Source organism: Sander lucioperca, chromosome 20 (genome assembly GCF_008315115.2).
Source record: "Sander lucioperca isolate FBNREF2018 chromosome 20, SLUC_FBN_1.2, whole genome shotgun sequence".
NCBI lineage: Eukaryota > Metazoa > Chordata > Actinopteri > Perciformes > Percidae > Sander > Sander lucioperca.
Window position 1 is genome coordinate 21,444,530 of NC_050192.1, and position 21,952 is coordinate 21,466,481.

A 21,952-nucleotide genomic window follows, 5' to 3' on the forward strand; every position below is an offset into this window, starting at 1 on the left:
TAAAGTCATTAATGGTCTAATCATGTCAGCTGGACTTGTAGGCCGTTATATTGTTGGCTAGTTTACTTTATAAGCTGCCACCTCTCCAACACTTCCTATTGTCAGCCTGCACATTTTTTTAACTGCTGCTAAACATCACGGATCCTGGTGGGGAGGGGGGACAGGAGAAAGAAGGTTTAGGAGCTGAACAACAAACCGAAGTTCAGCTCTATCACGCACATTCCTGCGGGACTAGTTTATCACAGAGCAGCACTGGAAGAAGTATTCAGATCCTTTACTGCAGTAAAAGTACTAATACCACACTGTACTAATACTCTGTTACAAGTTAAAGTCCTGCAGTGAAAATGTTACTTCAGTAAAACTTTGTAAGTCTCATCAGGAAAATATAGTTAAAGTATTAAAAATAAAGAATCCTCCTATTTTAGAAAGTGGAAACACAGTTGTTTAATGGTCTAATCATGTCAGTAATCTTAATGTGTAAAGTAACTAGTAACTAAAGCTGTAACAGATGAATGTAGTGGAGTAAAAAGTAGAATATTTCTCTCTGAAATGTAGCGGAGTAGAAGTAGAAAGTGGGATGAAAAGAAAAGACTCAAGTACCTCAACATTTGGGCTTAAGTACAGTACTAGAATACATGTACTTAGTCTCCCCCGCTGCCTACAGTGTACATATAAAGGTTTTATGTATGCATTACATATGGAGAAATAAGAAAAGGACACAGGCTTTTTTTCTATTAGATTTATTTTTCCCGCACAAAGTGAAAAACAGCGTTTAGTAGAAGGTGTTTGGTCTCTTGGTGGTGAAGCGGGGTTTGTGCTGGCGGCGCAGGACGCGGTGGGGCAGAGGGAACTTGATCTTGGAGTCCTGACGGAGGAAGCAGAGAAGACCCAACGTTTAGTTTCACACAGCGGACATCAACAGTCACTTTTGGAGTTTTTCCATTACATGGTACCTGCTCGACTCGCCTCGACTCTATTCGCCTCTACTCGCCACACTGTGCGTCCGTTTTCCATTGTAGATTTTAGTCGTCGTTTTATATGCCGGCTCGACGCACACACCAGCGCACAAGTACAAACGTCAGGCCACTTGAGCTTGTTTTACAGTTCTGTGGAGGCTCCACCAGAGCTTTCTCTGTAGCCTGTGTAAGTGGCCTGATGGTTATACTTGTGCGCTGGTGTGTGCGTGGAGCCAGCATCTGTGTGTGTAGTTAGGCTGCGGTGAAAGCTCTGCTGGAGCCTCCGCAGAACTGTTAACAAGCAGCGCTGCAGTAAACTGCCGTGACCTAACGTACACACACACAGAACGTGGAAGGTGTGTTGATGCCAGAAGACACATTTAGTTTCTAAAGAAGCTGGAGGCAGCAAAAAAAAAAAACAGCTGGCTGAACTGTTTAAAAATAGCGGGTTTGTTCAGGACGCCCCCGTCTGTCGCTTTCACGTCACCTTCTGGTATCGCCTCAGCTCGCTGGGAACCTCGACTGAGGAGGTACTAAATAAAGTACCTGTTACCAGGTACCAGGGACTACTTTTGTAATGGAAAACCAAAAAAGGCGAGTAGAGTCGAGCTGGTACCATGTGATGGAAAAACGCCAATTGTTATTAAGGGTTACAAACATTAAGACAAACAGTTGTTGCATTCCAAGTTTTCTGACATGTTATGTTACCACATGCAAATGTGGTATTATCCTATCAAATCTGTGCCAATATGAAAACAGAAAGATAACATTGGATAAAGGGAGGTTCAGAAATCTTGTTTGATTTTGTTGACATGTTAAGAGTCAAAGGTTTTTACAGAGGAGACTTTAGATCTTTTTATCACTCCACCTAAAAACACCTATAAAAAGTCCATTTTCTCCATGTTTTTATGTATAAAATGTTGTATAACTCAGGCTGTGAATGATATCTGAACACAGCCATGTGTGAAAAGTTAGAGTATAGACAGGACCGTTACACTAGCACACATTCATTTGTGTCATGTATTGTCCAAGTCCTGTTATCACTGTCTGTATCTACCTAGCCCGTGATAATGTCCTGTACCAATGATTCTGTCCTCATGTGTCATAACTATCTTCAATGTTGTAAGTTTCTGCAGAACAGGAACCTGCTGGAAACCAGGTTTTAAACTGAGTCAGGCCCGTTTATATTGGAACTTAATGATACTTTAACTGTCCTGTATATGAAATGAAAGAGGAAAGTTTGGTGTGTACGTGCTGCTGAAGTGGAGATTTCTGAGAAGATATGGATTAGAAAACGGAGACATTTTGAAGACACTACAGGTGAACATGTCAACATAAAACTAACAGATAAACATTAAACTTCCCCAGTTCATTACAGACATTAAGAATCCTTTTCAGCATTTCAGGTTTTCTGAAATGGGATGTTTAAATATGCAAAGGAGGCTAATCTAATGCTATGTTTTGTTGAATTTAGGAGAAAACTACAGACACTAATAGACAAAGTAAAGTCAAATAAATATTTTCTTTCCACTGCATGTTATGGAAGCAAAAAATTGTGTTTTTGCCTGCAGCGTCTCCCCTTAATTCTCTAATTGTGGCCAGTTTCAGAACCGCCAGGTTTGGAGATGGAAGCTGAAAACCTGGAAGAGGAATCTGGCGTTTTGTCTGGCGGGTTTTTAAACTGGAGCTGACAGACGTGGAGGCAGTCCAGAGAGAGACCCGCGGGCGCCGCAGCGCCACGGGAAACACAGAGACACTCACGTGGAACTGCTTGATGGCGGGTCTGCGACATTTGTTGGCAGCGATGACCTGGACCTTCATGATCTGGATGGAGTGGGCACGAGCACGATGGCGAGCTCCCATATCACGGTCTGACGGACAGAAAGAGGAGACGTTTTAACACAACAATTTTATTCTCACAACAACCCCAAACATGGGACTAGGTCTGTGTGTGTCCCTCTGTGTGTGACTGTCTGTGTGACTGTGTGTGTGTCTGTCACTGTGCGACTGTCTGTCTGTGTGTGTGTGTGTGTGTGTGTGTGACTGTCACTGTGTGACTGCGTGTGTGTGTGTGTGTGTGTGTGTGACTGCGTGTGTGTGTGTGTGTGTGTGTGACTGCGTCTGTGTGTGCATGTGTCTGTGTGTGACTATGTCACTGTGTGTGTGTGTTTGTGTGGGACTATGTCACTGTGTGTGTGCCTGTGTGTGTGTGTGTTTGTGTGTCACTGTGTGTGCGTTTGTGTGTGACTATGTCACTGTGTGTGTGTGTGTGTGTGTGTGTGTGTGTGACTATGTCACTGTGTGTGTGTGTGTGTGTGTGTGTGTTTGTGTGTCTCTGTGTGACTATGTCACTGTGTGTGTGTGTGTGCCTGTGTGTGCGTTTGTGTGTGACTATGTCACTGTGTGTGTGTGTGCCTGTGTGTGTGTTTGTGACTATGTCACTGTGTGTGTGTGACTACTCACAGCACTGAGTGACGGCTCCAGATGTGGTCAGGTCTCTGTACTCTCTGTACATGTTGTGGGTGCCACTGCGAGAGTCGTAGCGCAGCCAGATACCAAAGTTCTTCACCTTCAGAGGGGTTTTCTCGTGGACCTGATCCAGTCAAACAACAACAGGACGGCCGTCAACTTTATGACAATGTGTTAGTGCGTTGAAACCTGCAGAGTGAAGTTATCTAACCAGGAACAGGTTGAGTTTGAGACTACAACTTTGTCCACAGAGTTGGAAGTGTATCAAATCTCACTATACAATTTAAAAGATATTTTGTTGACCCTTGAATTCACTTTCAACGGCACAGCAGCATCAGAGAAAGGCGACAAGGATCAGTTTTCTGTTAGCACACCAGACAAAATCATACCACTGACAGGATATGGCCTTTGGGTTTGGGTGCATGTTAGTGATTTTGTTGCACTAGAACATCAACAGCAGGGACATTAAACTATGTTGATTTAGTGGAAATTGGTCGTTATATTTCCTACTGTCCTTACACTTCATTAACTGCAGCATATATATTTTCATGAGTAAAATATGTCCAAATATCAGATTCATAAACTTTATTTTGAAGTTTTTAGAGACCTTAATTCCACAAACTACTTTTCTCCCTTTACATTCTTGAGGAACACGTTTTCCACTCTGTACATGTTTGCTCTTTACGTGACGTTTGGTAACTTTAAACACATAATTCGGTTGATATTTTCACATGTTGAAGCTTAGGTTTTAATACATTTAAAAGACAAATAAGGTGGCTACGAATTTAGATGGTTTCTAAACTTTCCTAGTTGCACAGAAATATGCTCTGGCAGTGCAGACTGATCCACATTAAATGCAGTTTCTTTGTCACGTCTATTGTAAAATGCAAAATGTTTTTAATGCCGTAACACCCCTGATATGACAGCTTATATAAACATGATCCCAATAAGTGTAGTGCTGTTTACAGACTTTTAATTTGGACAGAAGAGGGCACCGATATCTGATCTTAAGAAAAGCTGCAGAGACAAAGACTCCTTCAAAAAGTCTGCGGAGCGAGTCGCGGTTAAAAATGCACAACAAAGAAAATGCATATTGGTGGCGATAGACTTGCAAAACAATAACTTAGTTAGAAAAATTATACTTAGAACGGTTTTGCTTCAGTTTCTTTGTTAAACCATTTGCATCCTGTTTAATATTTGTCTTTCATGTGTTAATCCTGAAAGCTGAGTGACGTGGCAAAGAGCGCAGGATGTATCCCTGAGGGCAGAACGCATAACGTGGAGGAGATGATGGGCCTGACCAGAGATTAGAAGAAAAGACACTGATGGCATGAACTGAATAACTAACTTGACTCCCAATTCCTTAAAAAAAAAATCTGTTGTGAACTATCTTCAGTCATTATTCTGTACTTGCGCTGAGTGCTGTAAAACTGACTCTACTTGCAAGTAAAAACAAACTGAGAGAACTCCAGTGATTTTGTCCATTCTTTAATAAATAATTATCCTAACGCTAAACCTGACTTCCAGATTGAGAATTTGAGGCAGATAAAATGTGTTTTGTCTGCAGAGTTGTAAATGTTGAGTGGACCAGGGAAACCTACCAGGCCACAGTAGACGGTCTCTCCAGAGGCCTTCTTCATCTTCCTCAGCTGGGAGACGAAGTACCAGAAGCGGGACTTGGCCACGACATGGTTCGGGGCGAAGATCCTCATCCGGTACAGGGGGGGGGCAGGGTTCTTGGCAGAGGGCAGCAAACGCCCAACGACTTTGTACTCCCTAAGCTGGATGCAGAGAAATTGTGTTAGGATACAAGTGTGTGGTAAAACTATGTACAATTAAACACATTAAAAAGGTATTTAATAAAGTTGTTCAATACTGCCTAAAATCCTGGTAACATAAAGTACATCGACTCCACACAATTTAGCTCCGAAAAAAGGAAAATTTATTTTTTAACGCAGTTTATTGAGGTTATATTTTGACCGACTAGATGAATATTTTACACCAGTTTAACACGAGCCAGGCCACATATACATATACAGACTATGTATATATGAACTAGGGCTGAACAATGCAATAACATTGTTGAATATTCACCATAACATGACTCTGGACTTATGCATGCACAAGAGGAGAGATGTCAGCGTGAGTGGGCTGCCAGGGCCCAGGAGGTGAACTGGCATCTCTCCAGCTACCAATCCACACTCCGTACTTTAGGTCCGTACTGGGACTTAGAACCAGCGACCCTCCGGTTCCCAACCCCCTACGGACTGAGCTACTGCCTCCCCTGTATTGCGTGCCGGTTTAAAAAGAAACATTTTATAAAACAAAGTGAACACAAAGGGGGACCAATAAAATAAGTAACGATAGTTGCATTTTAAAGTGCAGTCTTTTCTACCGATACTCTCTTAACTAACTCAAGAGTGTCTTTCCGCGATGTGGTCATCACGCCAGCTGTTATCATGATGGCGATAAAGTGATGTATTGTGCAGCTGTAATCTACGAATACACAAGTCAAGGTATCAAAATCAGGAAGGAAAAAAAATTGGCTTTGGAACATCTGTAGTATTTAACGAGGTATTTGTTGACCCTTGAATTCACTTTCAACGGCACAGCAGCATCAGAGAAAGGCGACAAGGATCAGTTCTCTGTTAGCACACCAGACAAAATCATACCACTGACAGGATATGGCCTTTGGGTTTGGGTGCATGTTGGTGACGCGCATGTTGTGCTACAATATGAACAGAAGGGGCATTAAAATGTGGACTTCTTTTAAACTTCAACACCTGTGAAGTTGTACATATTGTAGTACATAAGTCACCATAACATACAGAGCACTTAGAGATCCTAAAGAGAGGTGTAGCTTCATACATGGCTTATGAGAATAAAGTATTTTAATGATAATTATACAAGTTATTTTAATGGTAGTGAGATTTATGGTGTTGTTTTCCTGGGAAAGCACCAATCATTCAGGTTGTAACAAAGCCTGCTGACTACGGCTGCACAATTAATTGCAAATGTATTGAAATCTCAAGATGGACTAGTGCAATCTCCAAATCACAGGTCGGCACAATATTTGTTAATGGCCAAATATGTGTCAAACCATTCAGATTTAAGTATTGTTGTAATGCAGAGACATCCCAGCCTACAAAGAGGATCCAACAGACTTAAGTCCTCGCAAAAATCACCCTATAATCAATTTCATGTTAATATTTCTCAATGAAAATGAGAATAATGATGCAAAATTGATCATTTCCTCCAATATTGTGAATCATATCGCAACATCAGTCAAAAGTAATCGCAATTAGATATTCTCCTCATATCGTGCAGCCCTACTGCTGACATCCTGGTCTTTCACAGGACACTGCACATAACTAAAGCTATTTAATATATAGTTTATAACTAGCACATTTGATGTAGCGTGTTAGCAATGGCTGAGATTCTGCACAAACTACTTCAACACTAAAACTATCCTAGACTGTTTGAAAGCCCTTCTAGGAACGATCAATGGAAATGACCAATAACGATGGCTATAAATGCTGTACATTGGTGATGTGTTGCACAAATGTCTAGCTAGCTATGTCTTAGCATCTCTTCCTACTCAAATATGAAAAACCCCGACCATGAGTCAGGAGATAGGTGATTTTGTTTTTGTGCGTTATAATACACTTTTAGATACATTAAAACCAAAGCGGATTGTTGTAATCTAAGCTAACGTTAGGTGTCCAGTGTTAAACCCACGTTGAGAGCACACGCCACCGGGAAACACACGTTAGCACCACGTTAGCATTTAGCAGCTAGCGTTAGCTGTCATCGGAGCTAAGATAGCTAAACGCGCAGGCTAAAAACTAATAACGCGGTGCTTTAAACTGGCAATTTAAGGCAAATACTATTGATGTTAAGACATTTAAGGAGTCTTGACTTGTCTTATATAGTGCTAGTGAGTGTATTTCACTGATAGAGGAGCGCTAACGGAGTCACATTTCCAGCCACAGTCCTCCACATGGTAACGCGACGCCATGTTGTAATGTAGCCGCAAAACGCATCGGGACGTAAAACACCCCAAAAATGACTTAAATGTGGACTTTTTGTAAAAGTTAATACAGAAATTAGACAAACGCAACTTTATGAAGCGAAATCGCTTCATAGAGTCCGTGTGTTTTACGTAGTTATAAGTCAAATAAAGAGTTTTACGTACTGTGCCGGACGCCTTCATGGTGTCTCTCGCTCACTGCCACAGAAAAGAGGAAGTAGCAGGGCGGGGACTCCTGACGTCATAAGGACGGAGGAGGGACATCCGGGTCACTTTTCACATCTTTTTTTTTTTTTATACAAACAATATAGCTCAAAATTCTTCATAATACTATAAGGATCAGGTGCTTTGCAAAAAGTGCAAATGTTTAAAACCAAATAATATAAATCAGAAAGAAGAGAGAAAAGCAAAAATATTAAAAATGACAAAAAATACAAGAAAAATAAAGATATAGGTTTTTTTTTGTAATTCATATTCTTCAATAACTGGTATTGAAGAATTATTGGCATTTCTTTAAACCAATCACAATCATCTTGGGCGTTGCTAAGCTCCGGACGGAGCCACGGTGCCTCTGATAAAAGGAACTTGTTTTGAACATGTGGACGTTCCACTTCCGGGATTGGTCTGTTGCCTCCGGAAAGTCCGCCGTATGTCCTTCATTTCGGCCGGATGTGCGTCCCCTTCCTCTGTCTCTGTGTTGGTGTTCTAACCTCCGGTGGATTTGTGAGGACTATGGTTAACTGCTCCTCAGATCTCTGCAGGGTAAATCCAGACAGCTAGCTAGACTATCTGTCCAATCTGAGTTTTCTGTTGCACGACTAAAACTACTTTTGAACGTCCACATGTTCCACCAAAACAAGTTCCTTCCTGAGACTATTTAGCAGAGGCACCGTGGCTCCGTCCGGAGCTTAGCACCGCCCAAGACGACTGTGATTGGTTTAAAGAAATGCATGTTACCTTCAACTGTGCAATATGTCATCTCTACTCATCCGCACCTTACTCACACCACACGTTTGTGCCAGTTTTGTAATGCCTTCTTAATCTGTACTTTATGTAGCCTGTTGTATTCTGTATTCCTGTATTGTATTGAATGTGAAACTGTATGTTGTCTTGCACGCTTACACTTTTCTTAGCCAGGTCACTGTTGCAAATGAGAACCCGTTCTCAACGGCCTACCTGGTTAAATAAAAGGTTAAATAAAAAAATAAAAAATAAACTCATCTGTGTATCTGTGTTTATATACTGTCTGTTTATATAAGGGTGTTTATTGTGTAATTATGTTTGTTTTATTACTATTATTATTATAACTAATTCTATTTTTTCCATTTCTTATACTATGTATATTTTTTACTTAATGTGTATTTGTGTTATTTTGATGTGTGTACATTTTTTTCTTTTGAGCTGCTGTAGCACAGGAATTTCCCCAGTGTGGGATTAATAAAGTCTATCTTATCTCATCTTATCTTATCTCCACCTGCAGGTGGAGTCAGCTTGTCCAGGAACAGAGCCAGGAGGATGGCGTTGAAGGCAGAGCTGAAGTCCTCAGGATCCTGAGGAGTCCATGGTGCCGAAAGGATGAAATGAAGAGCCATGTTGACTGCGTCATCTGCAGATCTGGTTTTATGTCAGTTAGCCTAATAGCTGGTTTGATTTGCATTGAGAGATGATTTTATGGAAAGTACCCCATGCCAATCTCTAGGTATGGTGAAGGGTATGTGATGATGTGGGGGTATGGTGAAGGGTATGTGGTGATGTGGGGTATGGTGAAGGGTATGTGATGATGTGGGGGTATGGTGAAGGGTATGTGATGATGTGGGGGTATGGTGAAGGGTATGTGATGATGTGGGGGTATGTGATGATGTGGGGTATGGTGAAGGGTATGTGATGATGTGGGGGTATGGTGAAGGGTATGTGATGATGTGGGGGTATGGTGAAGGGTATGTGATGATGTGGGGGTATGGTGAAGGGTATGTGATGATGTGGGGTATGGTGAAGGGTATGTGATGATGTGGGGGTATGGTGAAGGGTATGTGATGATGTGGGGTATGGTGAAGGGTATGTGATGATGTGGGGGTATGGTGAAGGGTATGTGATGATGTGGGGGTATGGTGAAGGGTATGTGATGATGTGGGGTATGGTGAAGGGTATGTGATGATGTGGGGGTATGGTGAAGGGTATGTGATGATGTGGGGTATGGTGAAGGGTATGTGATGATGTGGGGTATGGTGAAGGGTATGTGATGATGTGGGGTATGGTGAAGGGTATGTGATGATGTGGGGTATGGTGAAGGGTATGTGATGATGTGGGGGTATGGTGAAGGGTATGTGATGATGTGGGGGTATGGTGAAGGGTATGTGATGATGTGGGGGTATGGTGAAGGGTATGTGATGATGTGGGGGTATGGTGAAGGGTATGTGATGATGTGGGGTATGGTGAAGGGTATGTGATGATGTGGGGTATGGTGAAGGGTATGTGATGATGTGGGGTATGGTGAAGGGTATGTGATGATGTGGGGGTATGGTGAAGGGTATGTGATGATGTGGGGACCAAGGGAACTTTATCAGGATGCATAGTATCCTGGATCCATGAAATAACTGGCCTTTCAAAATAAAAGTCTGCCTGCCTCTATGGGAATTTAACATAGGGGTGTACTGACTTATGCCCCCTGTATTTTAAGGAAATTTATTTATTTACGATACATTATTCATTCACAAAGAAAATTGGTGTCCTTAAAGATTGGATTTTTCCTCATTTTTTTAATTAAGGCATTAAGATCAATTTCCAAAAGATTATTTTTTTACTCCTCTTTTTAGTCAAATTTAGCATGGGGGTCCTAATCTTTCCACATGACTGTATCGTGTGATGAACACGTGAGCCTGTCAAAAGAAGAGCCGTTAACTAACTCCAGAAGATGGCGCTAGTGCGACGTTAAGGACGCAAAGCGACCGTTAAAACCCTAAGCAGAACGTTCCTTTCCTGTGTGACCCGGATGTTAACCGAGTGGACACATGCAACTGATTTCTGGATGCTTCTCTGCGGCTCCACGATGAGTTGACAGGGGAGAAAAAACACTGATAAATAGGTCTTGATTAAGGTGAGTTGTCTACAATGTGCTGTTGTGTTTGATATTGGGTTTTTAGCTTGATAACAAACGGCTAACGTTAGCTGAGTTTGTCATCGCGAGACAGGGAACCGGAGCGACATAAACACGGATAAAACCCACATTTAAGTTTCTTTTATTCATCCCAAATTGTCGGTTTTGAACGTCCATTAAAGCCTAACCGGTGATGATTGATGTTGTAATGTTTGTTAACGTGTCAGGGTTACTACAGCAGGCTCAGAGGCTAGCTGGCTAACGCTAGCTTGAGGTAGCAACAGTCAGCTATTTTGTATGAAAGTGACGTTGTTAGCATGTAGCATGTAAGTTAGCACTGCGGTCTTAAAGGGGACACTACAGGAAAAATCATTTTTCATTTAAAGATTTGGTGCTCTTTATCTTCGATAAGCATGTCTTCTTTCAGACTAGTGGAAAGACAACATTTATTTTACTACTCTTTGTCTTTTTGTGTTTGTAGATTACTTCTAAATCCACCAACAGGTATTAGGTAATGCCTCATTTGCATACAGAAAGATGGATGGATAGATAAACAGATGGATGGATAGATAAACAGATGGATGGATGGATGGATAGATGGATGGATAGACAGATAGATAAACCGATAGATGGATAGACTTTATTAATCCATAACTGGTAAGTTACTGTGTTACAGCAGCAGGTATAAAACCCACAACATTCACACAGAATAACAAGAAATAATAATAAATAAAATAAAAATACCAGAACACCTTAAAAATATACAAGGGCGTAGGGTATGTTTCAACATGACACACACACGGACTGTAACACACACACACACACACACACGGACTGTAACACACACACACAAACACACACAGACTGTAATACACACACACACACAGACACACAGACTGTAACACACACACAAACACATAATGTAACACACACACACACACACAGAAACACATAATGTAACACACACACACACACACACACACACATACAGACCGTAACACACACACATACAGACCGTAACACACACACATACACATTATAACCAGGGGGGTCTGGGGGTCGTCCCCCAAAACCTTTTGAGCGTCAAACATTTAATTTTATGTCTGAAATCATAAAAGAAGTAGGGCAGGATCTGAATATCCAACTATACGGATATTTGGGTTATGGCTAGGTGTTCGATATTCAAACAAGTTCTCTGTTTAGGATCAGAACTCGACAATACAGCAAACACATCTCTCGCTCTTTGGAGACGTGGTTGGTTATGGTGGTTATCATCTGTCCATCATCGTATAAAGCCCGCCCCCTGACAATTTGATTGGTCCAAACAGCTCAGGTTCAAGCATAGTTGCTCCACAACGGATCAAGTCCAGACCGAACTTCATGTCCTCAAATGTTGTGGGCGGGGCTAAGTTCGGCTGGCATACAGGCTAATGTTTTGAGCCCCTGATTGGTTATTTTTTACCTCTTTTTGGGGAGTAGTCATTCATGTTTTTTGAGTGGGATAAATTTAACTCTACTAAATATTCGCGAAGTGGGGAGGGGGGTATATCCCATGCATCCCCACCTAAGAACATATACACAGAAGTAGGGTTGGGCGGTAATACGGTATACCGGGGGGGTCAAAAAAATAGCAACGGTATCGGTTTCAATACCGTCATTAAAAAAAATGCAATGCATTTATATAGGAGACAAGGATTAAATATTAAATATAATGTATGTAATTATGTGTGGTTGTCATCAGGTGACAGTGTGGAGGAGAAAGTAATTTTTTTAAGTTGTTATTGTTTCAGTATTAGTGTTTGGTATTCAGTTTCTGAACGGTGAAGCCAACAGTTTGGTGACGCCGTCTGAGCCTTACGTCATCATTTTTAATTAGTCACGGTAATACCGTATACCGCCGTAAAATAGGGAGGAGGTTTGACACTATCAAAATTTGGATACCGCCCAACCCTACACAGAAGGTATGAAAACAATGTACAACATGTGTACAATTTGAGAATAAAAATGTACAACCAACCTGCAGTACATACATAGTGTGTATATAAATAATATATATGGAAAATATAGAATCTAGATCAAATATTTAGCCTAAGTAAAGAGAGTTATCCTACAAGCAGTCACATGTTGAACAGCATTAAAAAACAACATTGTAATACAGAAATGTATTGTTAATGTCAGTTATCAACTAAGGAAGTTTCATGGTGATATCTTAAGTTTTAGTGTGTTCAAAATGTCTGAGTTTAGGGTCTATATCTTTTCAGATTGGATAGATAGATAAATAGATGGATAGATAGACTTCATTAAGCCCAAACTGGGAAGTTACTGTGTAACAGCAGCAGGTATAAGGGTGGAATTGCATTTTTTGTTGTTGAAATATTTAACATTTTCTTGATGGACGCCTAAACCTTGGCCAAATACACACATAGTCTTCCAAAAACGGAGTGTATGTCACTATTTAACCACTTAAATATGGAGTACAGTATTTCCCTTCGCTTTGTGGAGGACTATGCGCGTATTTGGTCGAGGTTTAGGCGTCATTCCTCAAGAAAATGTTACGTTTTTCAACAAGAAAAAGGGAAAGCCCTGCAGTATATGTATTTTAACTGATGTTGTTGACATGGTAAATGAGACCTGGAGGTTAGAGTGTTGCATCATGGTAGTGAAGACTGCATACACAATATAATGCAGGTTATAGTAAACATTTCTTTGCAAACTATTCTTGCCTTTCTTGCTTTTACTCTACTGTCTTTTTGTCACTTTTTTCGATGTTTGTCGCTTTTAAAAAAAAAAACATTGTTGCTTTTGTCGAGCTATTCTTGCCTTTCTTCCTTCCTTTTTACTGTATTTTTTTTTTAAAGTTTTTTGTCTCCTTTTTACCATCAGCATTTAAATGTTTTTTCAGTTTTGTGATTGTGTGATTTGTGAAAGGATTTACACTTGTCACAATTACTTGGCACAATTCAAAGGGGGGAACATTATTGACAACAGTTTGAGACCCAACAATGTATAGCATAGTAGAGTAGCAGAGGTGATTTCTCTCTGTATGTTGTTCCCAGATGAGAGAAACCTGCCTGCCAGCAGCAGAGAGTAGTGAACCAGCCTTGGAGGACAGCTAACCCACGAATGGCCTGCCAGTCTGTCGCTGCAGTCATGGACGAGCAGGCCCTGCTGGGGCTCAACCCGAACGCCGACGCCCGCTACAGGCACAGGGTACCTACTACGCACCCTCATCTCTCTTGATGTGGGAGAGGTTATGAATCAATGGGCATTATTAGATAAAGGTAGAGCTTAGATCGGACCCGACCCTACCCGAGCCCGTACACGTTGTGTCCGAGCCCGGCACATTAACTGGAATTATGAGCCAGATTTAAACCCGACAATTTCTTAATACGTGGCCGTTATAACTGACGTTCTCAACTACAATTCAGAGTTGTTTGAACTGCAGAAATCTGTTTAGAATTATCTTAATGAATACCGGTAATGCAACAAGGACGAAGCATATAAACTGCTGTTAGTTTATTCAAACTGGAATGGATCGCAAATGGATCCGAATGAAGAAACGTGAAAAAAACTCAACCCTATAGCTGCTCCCTCAGCTGAATAGTGAGGGTAACAAAGCCCTGGAACCATATAGGGGACTTTCTTGTCTCGATCACCTAATTAATACTGTCCTTCGCCACGGTCTGCGTGCTGGTCGTGACCAGTGCTGCAGAGGGGGGGAGACACGATGTAGCCCAGTTTACCTCACACTCAAGTAAGTGCAGGACATCCACCCAGAGCTACGGGAGAAGCTGGAGAGGCAGAGCTTTCTCCCCACCGAATAAGGCTAACAAAATAATGATTGAAAAAACACAAATGCTTGATCAAGGGCCCGACCCGGCCCAAGGGTCGGGTCGGGTCCGGTTCGGGCTCGGGCAGAGAATCTAAACTCTAGATAAAGGTTATATATTGATGGTTTTACGCATGCAATTATAATGTGGAATAAAATGAGTGTGTACTTGTTCAGGCCATGGCATACTTTGAGCAGCTGAAGGAGTCTCAGGATGCCTGGGAGGTTTGTGCTGAGGCCCTCGCTACAGGGATTTACAAGTGAGTAAATGAGCGCCATTGTGATTACATTGTTTACATACATCATTTAAATCCCCCCCCCCCCTTGTTTGTGCTGATCTGAAAATTGATTCAATCCATAACTCAAATCAGTGGTTTTGTGATCCGTTGCACCCCTGGTTGAAACTGAAATGCCCTTTTGTGGTAAATAAAAGTTAGTTTGAACTTTGAACTTGAAGATATGTTGAAATCCATTTTGTATCCGTGTATTGTTTTTCAGTGACGACCATGTGAAGTTCTTCTGCTTCCAAGTTTTGGAGCATCAGATAAAGTTCAGGTGAGGAAGAGGTGGCTCTGGTGTTCTTCATCCCTTTGTTTCTGGAGAAACAAGGATTTGTTTTTATCTCAACATGTCCGCTTGCTGTTTGTGTTGCAGACACGCTGGTCTGAGCGCCGGTCAGCAGCAGCTCATCAGAGAGACTTTAATGAAGTGGCTCCAGTGTCAGGTACTGCACCACGCCAGGCGCTGGGAAGCACTTCTACTTATCAACTGTACTTTGATACTTATTAGATTGATTGATAGATAGATAGGAAGTGTTAGGCATCCAGTAGCTTAGACAACCATAACACAACAAACACATATATCTCACATAGTCATGTGAAAAAATTAGGACACCCATGCTAAAGTTGACTAAAAAGAGGAATACAAAAATCATCTTTTGAAAATTGATCTTAATGCCTTAATTAAAAAAATTAGGAAAAATCCAATCTTTAAGGACACCAATTTTCTTTGTGAATGAATAATGTATCGTAAATAAATAAATGTTCTTCCTTAAAATACAGGAGGCATAAGTCAGTACACCCCTATGTTAAATTCCCATAGAGGCAGGCAGACTTTTATTTTGAATGGCCAGTTATTTCATGGATCCAGGATACTATGCATCCTGATAAAGTTCCCTTGGCCCCCACATCATCACATACCCTTCACCATACCCCACATCATCACATACCCTTCACCATACCTAGAGATTGGCATGGGGTACTTTCCATAAAATCATCTCTCAATGCAAATCAAACCAGCTATTAGCCTAACTGAAATAAAACCATGTTAATCTCTAGGTACGGTGAACTTTATCAGGATGCATAGTATCCTGGATCTATGAAATAACTGGCCTTTAAAAATAAAAGTCTGCCTGCCTCTATGGGAATTTAACATAGGGGTGTACTGACTTAATTCATCAATTTCCTAAAGATGATTTTTTTTTTTTTATTCCTCTTTTTAGTCAACTTTAGCATGGGTGTCCTAATGTGTTCACATGACTGTATATAAAAACCATTCACAGAAATGTAAAGAGTTAACAATTTAAGGTCTGGTATGGACTGACCATGTGATGCAATGACCATGATAAGGTGCTATGGTAGAGTGTGTGCAATGGTGGTAGTGCAAAAGTGAACTGTGCAGGGATTGAACAGTGCAGTAGCTTATTAAATATTAACTGACCTATGAAAAGACAAGAAAATCTAATAGAATCGCTTGACAAACAAGAAAAGAAATAATATACCTCAAGAACAATATACAACAGGGAATAAGTTATAAGATGTAGATGTTATGACCACAGTCATACTTCTACTTATGGACTGTACTTTGATGCTTATTACTTCTACTCCACTACATTTCAGAGAGCAACATTGTACTCTCTACTGCACTGCATTTATACAAAGATATGATCAGCTTACAATAAAGTCATGAAGTATTTAAAATTAGCTTAGAGTTAAACATCCAAGTCTCATCATGAGACTGTGCCGAAGGCAACAAAACCAACGCACAACAGAGATGAAAAGAGCACCAAGACGCTCTAAAGGCCAATTTATGCTTCTGAGTTAAATTGATGCTATGGGTACGTACATATTTACGTGGCGATGTGTACCCTACACCGTAGGCTGTCGTGCACCTCTCAAAAAATGTAACTGCATGTCACAGGGACGCAAAAGATAATACACATTATAGCTAGAGATCTTTCGATATCAATACCCAGGGCTCGACATTAACTTTTTGAGGCACTTGTCCTTTGGACAAGTACTTTTACGTTTCACTTGTCCATGCACAAAAGTCACTTGTCCGGGTAAAGATTTGTAATTTTATTAGAGATGCACCGATAGACCGGCCGGTGACCAGAATTGGCCGGTTTTCACGTGCTCGGCCATGACCGGCGACCGGCAGGTCAGTCTGACATATGGGGATTTCATGCCGGTCAACGCTACAATTAACTGACAACATAAGTTATACCAGTTACAGTTCTCAAGGACGCACGCACACACGGACGCCACAGCACGGACGCCACAGCACGGACGCCACAGCACGCTCTCTTTCTCCTTTCTCTCAACTTCTCCGCCGTGTGTTGGCGCTATTCTCCACATGTAGGAACCTGGTGAATTAACCTGCAACATGTCAGCTGTTTGGGAATTCTTCAGCGTGTGAGCAGAAGATAACAAGTTTGCAATATGCAACACCTGCAAGGAGAAAGTAGGGCGTGGAGGGACGACACCAAAAACCTAAATCACATTTCTTTAGTTGATATTGATGTGAAAAGAAGGAAATGGTTCTAACATTGCTCTTTAGATGTGTGTGAATGTCCCACACCAGGAGTAATTTATATAGTTCTATTTTATAGTGATCCATTATCTGTTCAACACATGTTCTATTAAAGAAAAGATAGAAAATAAATATGTGTGTGTGCTGTAAAGTGGTTAGAAAAAATGAAATCAGAATCAGCTAAAATCGGTATCAGCTGGCCTAACTCAAAGAAAATCGGAATCGGCCTAGAAAGTTGGAATCGGTGCATTTTTTGTTGTGTTTTGCTAATGTAGAATTCGACCAAAGCGCTGAAAGCTGGTTTGAAAGAGGCTGATTTACCAAGGGATCCTTTAAAACGTACTGTACCTACTTTACAGTTGAATATTAGCTGATATTTAACTACGTACATTTAACCGATACAAATGCTGCTAATGCTTGCTAGGTAGACAACTGCTGACGCTAGCTAGCTAACGTCACTTACTTGTCAGCCAAGTTGGGCTGCCCCCGGCAGACGGCGCAGAACATTACTGTGGATTTCCACAGGATGCAGAATGTCTGTGGACCGGCTCCGCTGCGGTACGGCTGCGTGCTCCGCCGTCCGTCAATACCCACCAGGTCCGAAAAATTAACCGGATTTTTATTTTGTTTCTGTGCTCGACTTCCTGTCCCCCACTATCTGCCGTGTGCTGAATTGCTGCGGAGCTCTCCGGCGTCCGGCAACAATAGAAGCTCTGGTATCTGCTCCGGAGGGCTGGGACCGCCGGAGCTGGGACGGAGTCGGGACGCAGACGTTCTGCAGTCAGTGGAAATTGCCGGTTACTCCTTCCTCATAACGCACCCAGTCAAATTCATCTCTCCAGCCGTTCACAAATTTCTTTCCCTTTTTAACTCGTGTGGAGCTGTTGTTGTAAGGTTAATTGTTCTTGGTGCTTTCCCTGGCACTTGGCCGGGCTGCGGAGCCTGAAGAAACATCACTCTCCACTCCAGTCTCCACCACTGTTCTTCTGAGGCAGTTAAAAGATGTATGTTTAAACTGTGGACGATTATTACTTGGACCGACTGATAATTGGCCAATCAAAGGTTGGACGCTGGTTCGATGGCGTGTGGGGGGAAAAAAATGTATTCGTTTCAAATCGGTAAAACAAAAGAAAACGTAATGAGTGGCACATAATGTGAAGTAACATGGCATTTTATTTAGTTTGAGTTGTAACTTGTTCAGTGGGGAAAGTAAGTTTCTCTTCCACTTGCCCTACAAAAAAAATCCACTTGTCCCGGACGAGCCTTAATGTCGAGCCCTGAACACCAGTATCGAAAAAGCCTCCGATGCTGCCTAAAATGCTGGTATCGATATCGGCGAGTTTTGGAGTTTATGCACCGTTCCGATAGCCCCGAATAATATCTACTTTAAAGTAGTTTATTTACGCTCTTTTTCTGTTATGACTGACTGTCAAACTGGATAATAATAATAATAATAATAGAAAGTTCTACGGCATTATTCATACTATTTGTTCATGTTTCACAAAAAGTTTAACCCGAGTCAGACGTACAACAATCATAGTAATCATATCACATCCATACAGGGATAGTAGTATCTGTAATAGTCCATCTATTCTTCATTCAATCATAATAAAATATATGACACACTGGTATCAGATCAGTACTCGGTATCGGCCGATACACAAGTTCAGGTATCAGAATCGATATCAATAAGGACATTTTTTAATATAATTCTGGCTCCAGTTTATCCGCCTTCATATTTTTTCAGGAAAGGCTTTGAATGATTAATATGTTGATGGGTTTTTCTCCGCAGCTGATGAATGCCCAGCCCGAGAAGCCGTTCATCCGGAACAAGGCTGCCCAGGTGTTCGCCCTCACCTTCGTCATGGAGTACCTGACTCTGTGGCCCAAGTTCTTCTTCGACATCCTGTCCCTGGTGGGTCTGAACCCGCACGGCGTCGACGTCTACCTGCGGACGCTCATGGCCATCGACGCCGAGGTGGTCGACCGAGACATCCTCCACTCGCCCGACGTAAGGCGCACTCTGTGCTTCCCGGGGTTGGGTAGGGTTGGATTTTTACAATTCCGATGCCGAACCGGTACTTTTAAAACGATTCCGATTCCTAAACTGATTCTTGAAAAACTGAAAAATGACATCAAAGATGTAATATGTTTACTAGCGATTACGTGCAGTGAATGGTTAACATGCTTTTACGTCCGTTTTGGTGAGCCCAGAGGGAAAATATGGCATTTTAAAAGTAGCTTAGATTTAGCAGCATTTTAGCGGTAGCTAGCTAACAGTAGACTACAGAGAAAGTGTGATATTTTAAGTCAATTTCGGAGCGACAGAGGGTAAATATTTCAGTCGACACATTAAGCGGAGCCGAAATGAGGAACCAGAATTTGCTTTCTAATCCGGTCTGATTCCTACCGGTTGCGTAGGAACCGGTTCCATAGTGGAGCCGGGTTGGGTGTTGCTGATTCTTCTTATCGATTTCCTTTTCTTTGGGGGACACGGTCAAAAACGGGATCACATGCCGAAAGGACACAGCGTCCAGCAAACGTCAAGTCATATATTATTAGCCAGTTGCCTGAAAAACATTTCTTTTGAAAATTTTCCAGACGCTACTTCACGAGCAACAATATGTCTGCTCTTCTCTCTGAAGTCCAGTTCAGACCAAAGATTTGCAGCGAAACCATTTTAGATGGTTGCAGGGTAAAGTTTCAGCGGTCTGAACCGGCCCGTCTCAGCTCGACTCAAACCAGCTGATGGTCTCGCTGCGACTCAGCTGGTGGAGTCTCCAGAGGCTGGTTTTAGAACGTAAGAGACGTCTCCTGTTTCAACAGCCAACAGAGAAGTCAGCTACACACTATAGAATTAAAATGGCTGGCAGGCTTTCAGCACCATGGCAGTCTTAAATTACAAATCAAGCACATTTCAATGGCTACTTTTCAGGTTTATTGTTTTCTTAAATTATTTAAATGTGTTGACAAAGGACATTTTGTGATGACCTGATTATATCGGTCTTATATGTCAGCAAGCAATGCATCATCAAGGCTGTGTTGTAGATGTTGACCCTTGCACAGTTAACCATATCCAGTGCACCCATCCATATGATGCACATTGCAACACATAATTTGGGTGATATGAATGTAAGATGATTGCAGAAGTGACACTGATCTGTGTTTTTGTTTATTATTTTTAAAGAAATGGCAGAGCAGATTCCGAAAACAAATCCAGTGTGGCAGGGTTTACATTTTAATGACGTAAATTGAGGGAGCAAAAGCAGTAACGGCTCAAGAAAATCGGCAGCCCGTATCGGTCATTGGCTAAGGCTGATGAAAAACAGTCCGTATCGGCATCACCACTAAAAAATCCATATCTGTCGATCCCTAACGTGCAGTCCATGGCGCACGGCTGACTAGTGTGCTCGCAACTCTTATTCATCTAGCTCAAACTGCCTAAACAAAATGTATCGCATTGTGCAGCGTTGTCCAGTCCAGAGAGAGCGCCATGTGTAGTTGTGGAGGGGACAGACAAGCTGAAGGGTACTTTGTTGTAATTTGGATCTGGGTTTCCGGTTCCCAACCCTAGTGATTTACTTGTAAATGTTGTAACTGGAGCGGAGAGACTCTGGTTAACCGTGTTGAATATTTTCCTTCAGGAGATGCGGAGGAACTCTTTAATCAAAGACAGCATGCGGGAGCAGTGCATCCCCCACCTGGTGGAGTCGTGGTTCCAGATCCTGCAGGCGTACCAGCGGTCCCACCCGGAGCTCACCTGCCAGTGTCTGGAGGTGGTGGGACTGTTCGTGTCCTGGATCGACCTTAACCTCATCGCCAACGACCGGTCAGTCGCCTCACTCACAAACACGGGAAATACGCTGCGAGGGGGGGTTTTAATAAGCAAATAAATAGGGCTGGGTATCGTATAAATCGGTATAAATTTGCGTTAGGGGCGTTGAAATTAATCATTGCATTAATACAGTGACAGACCATAATCGATTATTGCCTACTGATGTTACTTGTTGATTTTCCGGTCACTGCTTTTGTAGTTTTTTTGCTTTTTTGTAGTTTTTTTTAGCTAGACTATCTGTCCAATCTGAGTTTTCTGTTGCACGACTAAAACTACTTTTGAACGTCCACATGTTCCACCAAAACAAGTTCCTTCCTGAGACTATTTAGCAGAGGCACCGTGGCTCCGTCCGGAGCTTAGCCCCGCCCAAGATGATTGTGATTGGTTTAAAGAAATGACAATTAACCAGAGCATGTTGTCCTCCCATCCAGGAATGCTGTGTGGACTAGACAGACCTTCCTCCGCAGCGCTGTGGAGGAGGGTCTGGCAGTGCGAGACTACTACGATACTGATGGTGTTCTGTGTTTTTTTCGGGTGTGTTTTCAGGTTTGTGAACCTGCTGCTCAGTCAGATGTCTGTGGAGGAGCTGAGAGAGGAGGCCTGCGACTGCCTGTTTGAAATAGTCAACAAAGGGATGGACCCCGTTGATAAAACCAAGCTGGTGGAGTCTCTGTGCCAAGTTCTGCAGTCTGCTGGATTCTTCAACGTGGAACAGGTTTGACTGCTCCTGCTATTTTAAACATCGGTAGGCAGGTAATGAGATAAGTTGGTGTCGTGTTATAAGAGCGAGAACTGAGGGTATAACATCATTTACAGGTTTTATATATTTTCTTATGAAGGCATCTTTCTTTACCAAGCATTAATGTGCTTCTATCAGCTTTATCAAACACTGTTTATGTCAGGAAAGTCAAAGTTTTTTCAACCGAAA

At 41.9% G+C, this 21,952-nt stretch overlaps 2 protein-coding genes and 2 non-coding genes across 5 annotated transcripts in view; 1 reads left to right on the plus strand and 3 right to left on the minus strand.

Annotated features, from left to right (window-relative positions):
• Positions 1-724: 724 nt before the first annotated feature.
• rpl18a (ribosomal protein L18a) lies at positions 725-7,724 on the minus strand. Its single transcript, XM_031309367.2, has 5 exons — positions 7,621-7,724; positions 5,027-5,206; positions 3,420-3,549; positions 2,718-2,827; positions 725-865 (listed from the first exon to the last, which is right to left on the minus strand). The coding sequence occupies exons 1-5, from the start codon at positions 7,636-7,638 to the stop codon at positions 773-775; spliced, it is 531 nt and encodes a 176-aa protein (XP_031165227.1). The 5' UTR covers positions 7,639-7,724; the 3' UTR covers positions 725-772.
• Positions 3,719-3,850, minus strand: LOC116056967. Its single transcript, XR_004106697.1, has one exon. It is a non-coding gene; the product is annotated as a small nucleolar RNA SNORA68 (small nucleolar RNA).
• On the minus strand, positions 6,002-6,133 carry LOC116056968. The gene has a single exon (XR_004106698.1). It is a non-coding gene; the product is annotated as a small nucleolar RNA SNORA68 (small nucleolar RNA).
• A 2,642-nt stretch (positions 7,725-10,366) lies between the features above and the next one.
• Positions 10,367-21,952, plus strand: part of xpot (exportin, tRNA (nuclear export receptor for tRNAs)) — a 33,815-nt gene continuing 22,229 nt past the window's right edge. For both annotated transcript variants that reach the window (XR_004106693.2, XM_031309356.2), the window contains exons 1-8: positions 10,367-10,549; positions 13,606-13,759; positions 14,556-14,638; positions 14,877-14,933; positions 15,033-15,102; positions 18,982-19,200; positions 20,834-21,018; positions 21,571-21,739. Coding sequence is in view for 1 of the 2 variants with exons in the window: in XM_031309356.2 (XP_031165216.1) it covers positions 13,673-13,759; positions 14,556-14,638; positions 14,877-14,933; positions 15,033-15,102; positions 18,982-19,200; positions 20,834-21,018; positions 21,571-21,739 (870 nt within the window). In the remaining variant the exon portion in view is untranslated. The remainder of the gene's footprint in view (positions 10,550-13,605; positions 13,760-14,555; positions 14,639-14,876; positions 14,934-15,032; positions 15,103-18,981; positions 19,201-20,833; positions 21,019-21,570; positions 21,740-21,952) is intronic.